We start from the raw sequence: 13,123 nt of genomic DNA, 5'->3' as shown, positions 1-13,123 counted from the left end.
GGCTTTCAGAATGTTACAAATGGAAAGTGATACTGCACCTCTGACAAGTGTATTGTTGCTAACACACAACATTTTATTGTAAATTGGATCAGTAACAAGAAACTGCAGCAGAACACCCACCTCAGACTTGAAAAATCTGCTACGGTACCAACAGCTACGGGTACCTCCTCGGAAATCACATGTCGAGTGGCACACAGTCGAAGGCTTTCCGTCAACAAACGTACATGACACAGATGGTATCAAAACCATTTTAATACACGCTATGTATCACCTACACCCAAATGGCTTCTGTAGAATTAATTTTTGCTGTTTGTGTGAAGAAGCATTTGAAGCATAGAGCGCAAAGGCATAACAGCATGTTTCAAGTTTATGTTCAAGGTTATTATGCCAGCTTTAGTAAAATTACCAAAGTACACCACTCCTGATGATGGTGCAACACATTCCAGCAATAACTGTGTGTCCTCTGTATAAAAAATGTCTAAAAAACCTACACACACCACATAGCAATAATTCCAACCTACGAAGAGGCAAAATTTCCGCCTATCGTACTGGCTTACTCGATACAGCAGCCAACCTTGAGAGAAATCACGAGGCTTCACCATTTCAAGGTGAAGTAGTTTAAAACCAAATATTTAAACAGTAACGGTCCCCCTACAACTGATAGTTTTCTCATACAAAGCTTTCACACAATGTACAGACAGTAAGTGGTTCTGCACTACAGTAAGCAGGACCTTCTGAACATTCCAGCACGCACACTTTATAAAGAGAGATAAATATGTTGCTAAGTCTCATTTCTATTGTATGACAGCCTGTTGTTCTGCGCAGCAGAACTTGTTGTTCATGTACATAATCTGGCTTGGCATGCATGTAGAGGTAGGAAATAAACTAAAAACAAGCCATCCAACAACAACGAGTACACCACTCTGCCACTGCCAATAGCACTAACCTGTACCGTCAACCATGGAAAGTGTAACTGCTTGGGCAGTGATGAAACTGCACTGGTAAAAGCAACAAATACTAGTGCTGTAACGCCTCGTTATAACAAAGTCAACGAGACCACAGAAAAATCCGATATAAGTGGCAGCCGAATACAAGTGGAAGCCGCACGAAAACAGTGACAGTGGCCTCGGAAGGACATGGGAACGGCACAGTAGTCTTTAAAAAGGTATTTGAGCAAGGAAAGAAAAATTGGCAATGAGCACCTTGGCAGCGTTTTTTTTTTTTTTTAATTTAGGTGCAACAGAGAAGAAAACGACCATACAGGTTTGTTGGCTCGCACTTCGCAGTAAGCAGAGTCAGGTGGCAGTACACAAACTAGAATAATCTGGTTCAGAGCACATGCATATTGGCCAGGACAATGTAAAACCCTGAATAAAGCGATAATTCGAGTGTGATTTCATTATAACGAGGTATTACTGTATTTTGCAATTTACACATTACAAAAGAGACTGATTAAGGAAAAAAAAACCCCACTATTCAACAAACAACACAATTCAAATTAAGTGCCTGGGAACGGTCTAAGCAACAAGGAATTTTAGCACACTTTCACACCACAGCACTACTAATTTTGCTTGTCAATACGAATGAAGATTATATCTATTCAGATTCCAAGTATACAATTGTAGTAGGATTTTCTTGTGACTGACAGAAAAGAGACGCAAGACAGAACACAGAGGACAAGGGTCATGAGCAGCAGATGAAAGCTTATTTCAGCGTGGTGGCACATACTAAGGCAAGAAATGGAGAGGAGGAAGGACACCTCAAGTTCAGTTGCAGACTGACTTGTCCTCTCCCTTTTTTGCCTTAGTATAATGCTACCATGCCAAAATAAACTTCCACTGCTAATTACAAGTCATGTCCTGTGTACTTTGTGTAATCGTGTTCTGCCTCTCGAGGAAATGTTACTCGATTTGAATCCACAACAGCATGCTTATATCCTACTTTCATGTTCAACAATATGCAGTTCCTCTTTCCCATAGAAAGCTAGACGCATTCTCAATTAAAAGTAAAAACAGATTTACTTCAGTTAGCCGAAGTTTATGTACCTTATATGAGCTGGAAAATGAATTATTCAGCAGGTACGCCTGGACGGTAAGACAGCCTACCTGAGCGAGACCTGTAGACAGAAATACTGAGGCAGGACAACTGCTGCAAACAACGACGTGTAACTTTTCACACCAAACCTTTTTTCTCAAAAGTTCCGTTTCAATTTCCTCTTAAAAGAACACAGTACCTGTGGCCTTGAGTGCAAATGCAACTGATGCACCAAATATATGTACACATTCTGCAGAGTTATGTACTGATGGAACCACACAGCTGCAGACACAACTGCACTGGGTCGCTTTTTTCGACAAGGCAGTTTTAAAATAGCGTGACAGACTGGAGAAATTAGGGCGACAATGATGACTAGCATGATGAGCGTCGTTCCCGGAACAAGCTCTCACGGGGCATTTTGGCACCACGCACTTCGGTATCAGGTGGTTGCTACACTATTGTTCTCGTCACAGATGATCTTGTAGAAAACTCAGCAACATTGTCTCGTAATGTTCACTCGTGTCCAGGTGGCGAAGGCTGTGCCTCTCTGTAGGATACACCTGTAAAGGTCGTAAGTATGAACCTCACCATTACACCACAGATGTTCAGGCACGAAAAGTTTGTTTTAAGAACCTACAGAAGGTGGAAAAAAAAAAAAAAAGAACTACAGTATGCACCACAAATTCAATCACTCTTGTTTGTGTCCTCGGCTCTACGGATGCAGAAACCAGAGTTCAGTTTCTTTGCCCTCAGACTGCCACGTGAATGGCAAGTATCAGTCCTCTAAATCTGGTCGCATATCATGCTTCCGAGGTGCGGTGTAAATTACGCATTATATGTGGAGCCTGAAGTTTGAGGGGTTTTACACGATTGTTCCCCGAATTTGCACCCCGAATTGAAGGTTGCCTCTTTAGGGTGAAACCCAATTTTTACCCGGCAAATTGCCCTCACTGGGATGTCTGTAGGAATGCACTAACTTACTTGTTTGGCAGAAAAATGCAGTTACATCACCGTTTGTACCAAACCTGTACAGTCAGTTTGAGTAACTGAGCCCGATTTCTGCCCGAATTTAGCATACTGGAAGTTTTTTCTCCCGAATTCGCATGAATTTAGTGCACATGTTTATTTACCCGATTTTTAAGCCCCGAATTTAGAAAAAAATATTTCCCGAAAACTTCAGGCTCTAATATATGACACACAAAACACACAGCAGAATGCTTTTGCGATGCACGGATGGTCGACCTGTGAGACGTGAGAGCTACGATCATCACGAAGAGTTTTAATTATAGGGCTATGGAAATAGTAAAAATGTCTAATACGAATATGTATTGCGAATGTATATAGTTGACTTCGAATATCCAATCGAATAATGACTTCAAGCACACATGCACATATATAGCACAAACAACCCCATTTTGATAATCACAGAAATGTGTATGGAAAGGTTACTAAAAGTTACACCACTCTACTGACACTTTCTGTAAGATCTCACGCCCAAAAGTATTTCAGTTACGGGCACCCTCTAGTAATGAACAGACCGTAGTGCCAAAAACCTGGAGGATCGATGAGCTGTTATGAAACAAGCATACAGTATGATATTTGATTATGATTTATAAAACACTGCCACCATGATGAAGAGAAAAAAATGAGTGGATCTTTCGATCCCCAACTTGCCACTTTTCAACACTTTTGTAGAGCCTGCCTTTTTGAAGCAATGACTTATTTCAGAACCTGACTGGATAAAGAGGCTACTTTAAAAGCCTCGCCACGTTCTGCTACCAAAAAGTAATTTTTGGGCACTTTTGGAAGAATACGTGGGGTTTTCTGCATTAATGCCAAAACAGGCACTAACACACATATAGCCATAGTTCATAACTTGAACGATGGCAGTTGACGAAAAGTCAGCGGGTGCCGGTAGCAGGAATTGAACCCACCCCTTTCTTATTGTTGAGGCTTCATTGTTCATATATCCTCTGCAATTTACGTTCAACATTCATAGACACAATCATATCAATGCAGCTGGGGGTCCACACAACCCACTTTGTGCTCTTGTATCGAGAAGGTACTACTAGAATCACACGAAGAAAATATTCGAAGAAAATAGAAAAGTGTGTGAATATTCGAAATTTCGAATACAAATCCAATATTTACGATATTTGATTCGCATTTGTATTTGATATTCGAAGTTCTCGAATATTCGACAAAGTCTGAATACTATTCTAAATTTTTTCGAATATCATAGCAGCTTACTACCAAGTTGTTGCGGGTTGTGTGTTTGAATTTTTACGATGCGGTAACAGCGACAATCATGAATAATAGAACAGCTGCAGAGCGACGCGTGGAGCTTTCTGGGTTGTTGCGCTCATATGCGAATGAGTCGTTACACGTTTGCTAACCGAAAGAGAAACTAGTACACAGTTGTGTGCAACCTTGATTAAAGTCCACCACAGCGAAACGCGAAACCACAATACGTTTCATGCATTATCAGCACAATTGCGGCTTTAGTGGATTGCCAACAAATTCTGAAGATTCGTGTGAGGTCTACAGTTCGGTTAAACCCTGGTTCAAATATCGAAATTTTGTTGGGCGTGCCACTGCATGCGCTGCCAGATCCCTAGTCTCGAATGCGTTTTTTTCGTTTTCAATTTGTGGTATGACCTTTTGCATCACTATACCTCAAAGCTTGAATCACTTATCACGCAATATACAGGGTGTTTCATTTAACTCGAACCCCACCTTTAAAAAATAACGGTTCATTGCATCACAACGAAACCAACTGCATAGTATTACTAGTAGCCTAAAGTGTTTCAGCATGCAATTAATTAATTAATTAGTGGAAATTAAGTTTATAACTTTCTAGTTACGAAGATTACAACGAAGATGTCAACTGTTAAGTTGTAGGTGCTGCCATGAGAAAATGAATCGAGTGACTTGCAACACTCTAGCTCTAACGACTCGTTTTTTCATGGGTCTGCAGAAATGTGCCCAGACTTCCGAAACTTGGATGGAGCATGTTTCCATCACGCCAAAAGAGCGCTTGATCGCAGCGCCCTTCCACGTCCACTTGACGAACAAGGAGATATGCGATCCATTCCACCTACACTCTTATCTATCATCCTTGCATGGTGCCGTATCTGCTAGACGGTCAGAGGGTGCAGTGACGATGACAATGCGGGGCTTCGTCTTTTTATTGTTTGTTTGATTCCCTCCTGTTTTTTCTTCTTTCGCCGTGATGCAGCTGAAAGTACGGGACAAGGAATGTTATTTTTCAACCGAAGCACCTTGATTCTTTGTTCACTTTCGTCTCCGTACACGCACTCCTTGTTGGTTGCTCTGCGGGTCAAATAATGCCCTATTCCAACGAAGAAAGAGCTGACATGGTGCTTGCCCTAGGTGCTGCACAGAGCAATAAGAAAAAGGCAGTGAAGATTTTTCAGATGTGGCATCACGGCAGGAGACCAAGCCCTGCGACAATTGTTCGTCAGTACGAGACGCTAAAAGAATTTGGCAAGTTTTCCCGAAAGCGTCGTGGGTCATCGACACCTTCAGACGAAGTTCGAACCAACATCCTGGCATCCTTTGAGGCGCACCCTCTAGCCAGCATCCGCGAGTCCAGCAGTCAGAGTGGCGTTCCCTTGTCGACGGTGTGGAGGGTAGCAAAAGAGGCCTGCCTCCATCCTTACCACGTTCGACTGCATCAACAGATGCAGCAAGGAGACTTCGAAAACCGGTTGCACTATGTCAACTGGCTTTTGCGCACTGTCGGTCAGAACCCGCAATTTTTGAGTAACGTCATCTGGACAGACGAGGCAAACTTATCCCGGGAAGCGCAGGTGAACCTGCACAACTCTCATTATTGGAGTACCACCAATCCCCATTGGCTTCGCAAGTCCCATCATCAATACAAATGGTCCCTCAACGTCTGGTGCGGCATTTGCGACGGGACCCTCACTGGACCCGTCTTCCTTGATGGGACATTGACCGCAGACAGATACCTAAACGAGGCTACTACCTAAACTACCTAAGGGCCTAAGATACCTAAACTACCTTCAGGGCCCCATGGAAGAGTTCTACGCCAACCTCCCACTCGCGCGATATGGCCAGCTGTGGTTTCAACACGATGGCGCTCCGGCACACAGCTCCAGCCCAGCTCGCGCCTATCTCGACCCCGCATTTCCTAACCAGTGGTTGGGAAGGTTCGGACCAGTGCCATGGCCTGCCAGGTCCCCGGACCTTACGCCTCTGGATTTCTTCTTATAGGGATATGTGAAGGACCGCGTGTACATCGAGGACACGACAACACCTGATGCCCTCAAGGCGAAGATCACTAAGTTTGCCGTGAAATCCCCCAGGCGTCAGGACATGTTGCGGAGGGCGACCGAGAACACAATCAGGAGATGCAGATTTGTGTGATGACACACGGCGACCTCTAGCTCTACCGAGCGACCGGCTCTAGTGACCAGCACTCTGAATGTCCATAATACTGTTTCTGTTATGTTGGAATACATGTGCGAAATTCCTCCGCGCTGTCCGTGTGTTGTAAGTAGAGGTGTGCGCCGTGGGCATATTTTTTGGTGGCGGCGTAGAGCACGTTGAAGGCCCGGCGGCGGCGGCGGCGTCACGCCGATGCTGTCATATCGGCGTGCGCCCCGTTGGCTGTCAATATGTTCTCTTCTCCAACGGGGTATTTTCTCCATCATAGTCAACGCGACGGTGGCAGTATTTACTGTACCTTGCACCAAACAAGTGCGTCAGCACTGGATAGTATTATGAAAGAAAACCGAACACACAAAGGAACATTAGGAGAAGTAAAGCACTTCAAGAAAGGTCGTCGCCCAAGCACTTCGACTGGGCGCGTTAAGTGCGCGTTAAGCGCTGAAGAAAACAACATAGCTAGATAATCAGAACGAAGAGCCATCCCTTTAATGGCAACTTCACGTAACAGTTATAGCGAGTGCTGATCGAATGTTCACAGGACGGCGACGCGTTGTAAGCTCTGTCCACTGATCCAGTGGCTCTTTTGGGGAAACCATATAAATATGCGAACGTTAGCAAACGATATGACATAAGGCGCACCCATCACGTCATTGAACAGTATCTTGGCAGAGACTGTAGTTATCATGAATAAATACTGTAAAATCATTTAATTTCGCAGCCCTAAATTTTCGCGAATCGAGTAGGGATATATTCGCAACAACTAAATTTCGCGCACTCCACGATTTCCTCGAATTTTCTCGATTCGCAAAATTCGCGAAAATTAAGGTCTCGCGAAATTAAAGGGTTTCACAGTATAAACTTGTCCAGAACGAGTGGGTTGAGTCTGCCATGCTTCGCGCGCATTATTGAAAACACCCCAAGCAGCACAATGTACTAAAATTCGAGTGCATTAGGGGTGGACGGGTAGATGGAAGGCCTTGAACAGACTCGTGAAGCTAAAGAACATTGATAAGACACATACCGTCCACCCCTATTGCACTCCACTTTCAGTACATTGGGCTGCTTGGGACCCTCTCTGACTGTGTGGTTTTCGCCGGCACACACAGAATGCACTATTTGCTACGCACTTTTCGAGCGCAGAAAGAGCGACGGGCAATCCACGTGAGAGGACCAAGTGTTTTGGAGCGATCGAGCTGATTGGTGTAGGCACTAATCTGTTGGTCAGATAGACCGCTTTCCAACCCAGATAAGGCGAAAGTGGCGTCATTTCTGCGTTCGGAAATGGCGTACTTCTTGTTTCGGCTCATTTGCATAGCGGCATTCAGCGTCGGATATTTCAACACACGTGCGCGTTTAAGAATTTCTTAAACATGGAATAGCTTTCAACGATGAGTATCTTCCGTTCTGCTATCCCGTTTTTATGCGAAATTCCTTAATTAAAGAATTAATGAATTTGAAGTAATTAATGATCTTATAGTTAGTTACATACTTTCTTCGAGATAATATTCGCATGACCAACTCAAAAGCGGCATGTATTTCGTCCCGCTATTTTTTAAACAAAAATTCTGTGACGAATAAAAAACAAAACACCCTGTATATGGATAATGACCAGTGCTATGGTGTTGGTGGATGACCGGCAAACAACCTGCAAGAATTGAATGACAAGTTTTCCTGGAGTTGTGTGCTTCCAGGGTCGACTATGAAACGAAACTAAGCATAAACAGCATATCAGGAGATGAAATTGTCACTGCTAAAAACACCACAAATGAAGCCTGGAACCTAAGATGAAAGAAAAACAAACAAAATATTAGGTATGGGAGATATGCGTTTATAGAAAGTGGATCAAAATGGGCACATTACACAGCCGCGCCGATTTTTCAACATCGGCGGCGGCGGCGCGCCTACAGTTTTGGTACGGCGGCGACGGCAAGGCTCCGACCTCCGTCGGCGGCGCTTCGGCGCGGCGGCGCACACCTCTAGTTGTAAGTTGTAAATATCAGAGGTCTACTCATCACCTGGCGATGACAAGTGTACTATATTATGGGAAGTTCCTCACCTGAAGCTGATAGGGTTTTCCTGCTTTGACCAGAGCGCTAACCAGCTGGCTGGTATGGGTGAAGTGAACATTTTCGTCCATTAATCCGTGCACAATGAGCAGTCTGTTTTGTCTGCAAAGATAGTTCTATTAGGTACACAACAGTCGTACCCTAGCAAACTCAATGGCATTAGTCAAACTACTAGAAACACTTCCACAGTTTCTGACATACAATAAAACTTGCGCATAACGATCCCTCACGCAACGATATACCTTGTACAACAATCAGTTTTACTTTGACTGTCAAAATATGCATTGTTTCTATGGGGAAAGGACCCACGTATTACGATGGTAATACGCGATAATACGATGGTAACACTCTTTCGAGTCGCTCAACGAGGTAATGTGCACCGCACGAATTCTGCAGCATGGGCTAGAGCCCCTATCTTTCCACACATTTTTGTGCAATTGCTCATGTCTCGCGGAATCTTCTGTTTCCCTCAGAATCGTCCATTCTTCACAGAATATTCTATATCTTATTTATTTATTTTTACATACTGCAGCCATTAAAACTCAGCTACGCAGATTTTTTTAGAGCCACAGTATTCAACGATACTCACGCTGCGTGTCCATTAGGGAACACTAAATCTCTGTGCGAAATATTTTAACTGAATTGTTTGTAGTTTTTTAGAAAAACGTTTTTTAGTTTCACCGTCAGCCCATCTAAACGGTCGACCAACCTTTCACAAGGGCTCACCGACATCACTGAACTAGGTTAAACTAGGAAACTAACAGGCAAAAAATGGGAGAAGTCTAGCACTCGCAAGTGAATAAAATAAGTATTTAAAGAGATTGAAACATTTATTGTACTGGAAAACAAGCTTTCGGACGGAGTCCGTCCTTCATCAGGTGCGCAACCTTCATCAGACCTTGCACCTGATGAAGGACGGACTCCGTCCGAAAGCTTGTTTTTCAGTAAAATACTTATTTTATAGGTTAAACTAGGTTAGGGCTGTCTTCGCTTGGCATGGACTCTTGGCTTGGCCACTTGCCTTCTTTGGTTTCGTTCGCTGTGCGTTGTGCATTGGCAAACAGCTGTTACATTATTGCTAAAGCCGGAAACAAGTAACATTCTCTTTCGAGAAGCACTGGCGGCCGCTTGTGAACATCCAACACTTCTTTTGTACAACACCCTTTGGAAGGCACAATTCCTTGTGCTGACCTTGCCTTTTTTTAGCTGCAGCGATATGCCACAGCGAAGTTGTCGAGAATGTGACGGTGTTAAAACAATTCATCTGAGCATTCAAGTGTTACCTACCAGAAGTTACCAAAAGAGGAAACAGTGCGAAGCACTTGGCTGACAGCGATTGATTGCCGTGCCGACTGAGTTGTACCTCCGAAAACAACAATTTACTCCAAGCATTTCGTCCATGAATGTTATCATAGGTAACGCATGGCTCCAGAGGAAATCTGGAATCTCGGCACAAGATCTTCTGAAGTGGGACGCCGTCCACTCCACACAAATCAAATTTTAAACGTGTTGCGGAGGACCAAGGCGAAAAAAGAGAGCAAAATGGAGATATAGCTCCTACAACGGAACAGTCGTGTTAATACCACTGAGATAAAAAATAGGAAGCTTCGTGAATCGGTTCTTGCAGCTGTCTGTTACCTACTGCGCTTCATCTGATATAGTACAGTGTGGTAGAGGGGTAGTCGGTCCATACACCTGGGGCGACATAACAGCGCACATAGGACACGGACGAGGTAAAGAGGACAGGACAGTTCACTGTCCAAACTGTCCAGTCCTCTTTACTTTGTCCGTGTCCTGTGTGCGCTGTTATGTCTCCCCAGTCATCTGATATAGCCACAATTAACAACACAACAGTATTGATAATCCAACTTGTGAATTACCACAGGTGCAAGATGGAGGTGGAACTGAAGCTGGGTCTGGCTTGCACGTGGTGCATTAAGAAATTGCTGACACGTCACTTGCAGTCCAGCTGCCACCAACAGGTATGACAATGTGATGTTATAATTTGAGTACCTATATTCAAGTTTTGATGGGCACTCTTGTGCAGACATTTTGGCACCACTGTCAAATCTGCCCTCAACATTACCTCTGCTTTGAGGGTGGGAAAACAAGGGGTACTGCCACCATTCCGATTAAATGCTAGCTCAAGCATTTTCGTTGTCCAAACAGTGGCTCTTATGGATGGGGCGGCACAAGCTTCACTGTCTGATGTAGAAGGTACATTACATTATGTCTTTTGCACATTTTTGTTACTGCTAGCTGGATTACTGTTGGAGCTACAATCCTTTCTGACACGCAGAAGCTGATGTCATCTCTGATAACGTTTTAGAGTTTTCACCATCATCAATACCCATTGAAGAAGGTGCCTTTACTATCAGTGAATGTTTCACTGAAAAAGAGCCCAGAATTCATGTTAGCATTTTTCTACCCCTTATTAATTCACTCTCTGTGTTCTGAGAGCCAAGAAAAAGGGGAACTATTTACTTGTCACAACTCCACACTGGATAATGGTACTGGATTGGCACGTAAGCTAAAATACGTGCATTCTACAATATCCGTGTTGCACTTTGTGCAGTGGCGAGCAACCCTGAGGACACGTGCAAGAAAGGGAGTCTCTTCGGAATGACGAGCCCTCATCTTCTCATCAGGATTCAGTGGTCGATGAATGGTTCATGTTCTCAGGCACATGGAGGCTTCCACAAGTAATTCATGAACAAGCCAACGAGTGCCAGCACCAGTGGTTGAACATGGACCCTCCTGATTACTGGTCAGGGATGTTACATTTCATGCACTCATTGACTTTTTCGTGAATTACTTGTTGACTTTGTCTCTTGGAGGCTCTATATGTTGTGTTTGTTCCTTGATGGAGCTTGCCACAGCTCGTTTGCCTATCTGTTCTTGTTGAGGCTTGTGTTGTGTTTGTCTGTTTGTGTGTTCCAGCCTCAGAACAGTTACTTTCGATCAGGTTAGGTACATTTCATTTAGACATGGCAAGCAGCAAGTAGTGTTTGTCAACGCAGCTTTGCAGTGGCCTTCCTGCACCACTGCTGCAGCCATAAAGTGTAAATGTAAAGCCGCAAATTACGTTCTTTGTCCTTTTATTTTGTGCTATGTAATACTGTTCAAGTTCTGTCAAAGGAGCATGTAATGCCACACAATGCAGTACTATAGTTCAGTACTTCCTTGAAGTCGGAGGAATGGCAATGCATGAAAGCAGGAAGGAAACTGTCATGGTATGACAAGTGTTTATGTTTTTGTTAATAGATGGGCAGATTGGTACATGATCCTTCACTTTGTCCATTGTCACTTTGTCTTTGTCCATTGTGTCCGCTGCAAGTCAAAGAAAGTGTTTATGTGTTGTACATTTAACTATGTATTTTATTTCTTAATTTGCACCAGCGTGTCATGTCAAGCCATGTTGCATAAATTTGGAACATGGTCATTTTAGTGGCCAGAGCAGCTGTTACACAGTGGGAATATAGCCCGTGTGCCTGTTTGTCTTTTCCACCCGTGCCTCTTGGTTTTCCTCCCTGATGCTACACATCTTAGGGATAGGTTCTAGAACCGGTAGTAGTGCCAGCCAGGTGAGAACTGCTTTTCAGGGGGTTATCATGCTGGCAGTTGAGACATATGGTTTAGAATATTTGGTAGACGGGAATTCCGTAGCTTCACACAAAAATGCTACTACTACAAAGTACAAAGGAGTTTCAAATCCAGCTTTCTTGTGTTACTGATATTATCACACTCAGATGTAGTATCCACTATGATCCTTTATATGGGTGTATGTACAATGTAATCAACAGATACAGTCAAACTCCTTTACAACGAATGCCTTTATAACGAAAAGACCGTTATAACGAACGTTTTTCGCGGTCTGGTCAGGCACCCATAGGATTCAATGTATATTTTGGACATTTATAATTAATTCTTTTATAACAAAGGTACCAAAATAACGAAGTGATTCTGAGGTCTGCAGGGCAAAATTTGCGACCTTTACAACAAAGTTTTGCAAGCAAATGTTGAATTGCGAACTTCGTGACAGTGTCCTGTGTCGCAGCATTTGTCCGAGCGGTTGGCCTGTTCACGTGGGTGGGGCGCAGTCTGGGTGCATGGACCCCGACTGCGTGACCCACTTGTGGGCAGGCTGTACAAGCACGTGAGGTCATTGTATATCCAGGAATAGAGGAAATCAGTCCTATTCACAAGCATCCTTGCTGTACACATAGAAGACATTCGTCTGCACTAGACTCTAGTCACTATGGCATTACTGCTATTCCACTGTCGTTTATGACTTCGAAAGCCGCGAAGCGCAAGCAATTCTCTTTAGATGACGAGTCAGCTGTTCTTCACGCGGTTGATGCTGAAAGCAAGAAATGCGACGGGGCGAAAGAATTTGGGATCAGCGCTTCAAGACTTTCCACCTTTCTGAAGGACTGCGAAAAAATTGAGAGAGAACATGCCATGAACAGTGGAGGGCCGCCATCCTGTAAGCGGATCCGTGCCGCCAACTTCGAGGACATTGACAAATAGGGTTGCCACCTTTCGTAGTGAAAAATACCAACTGAGGGAGAGGAGGTGGAATAGAG

General features: G+C 43.8%; 1 protein-coding gene across 1 annotated transcript in view; it reads right to left on the bottom strand.

Annotated features, from left to right (window-relative positions):
- Nucleotides 1–236: 236 nt before the first annotated feature.
- Nucleotides 237–13,123, bottom strand: part of LOC135385441 (dipeptidyl peptidase 9-like) — a 63,482-nt gene continuing 50,595 nt past the window's right edge. The window contains exons 18-19 of the mRNA XM_064614750.1: nt 8,528–8,639; nt 237–2,594 (exon numbers count right to left, since the gene is read on the bottom strand). Of these exons, the coding sequence (XP_064470820.1) occupies nt 2,502–2,594; nt 8,528–8,639 (205 nt within the window). The 3' untranslated portion in view covers nt 237–2,501. The remainder of the gene's footprint in view (nt 2,595–8,527; nt 8,640–13,123) is intronic.

This window comes from Ornithodoros turicata, chromosome 2 (assembly GCF_037126465.1).
Source record: "Ornithodoros turicata isolate Travis chromosome 2, ASM3712646v1, whole genome shotgun sequence".
NCBI lineage: Eukaryota > Metazoa > Arthropoda > Arachnida > Ixodida > Argasidae > Ornithodoros > Ornithodoros turicata.
This window is presented reverse-complemented; position numbering and strand designations above follow the sequence as displayed.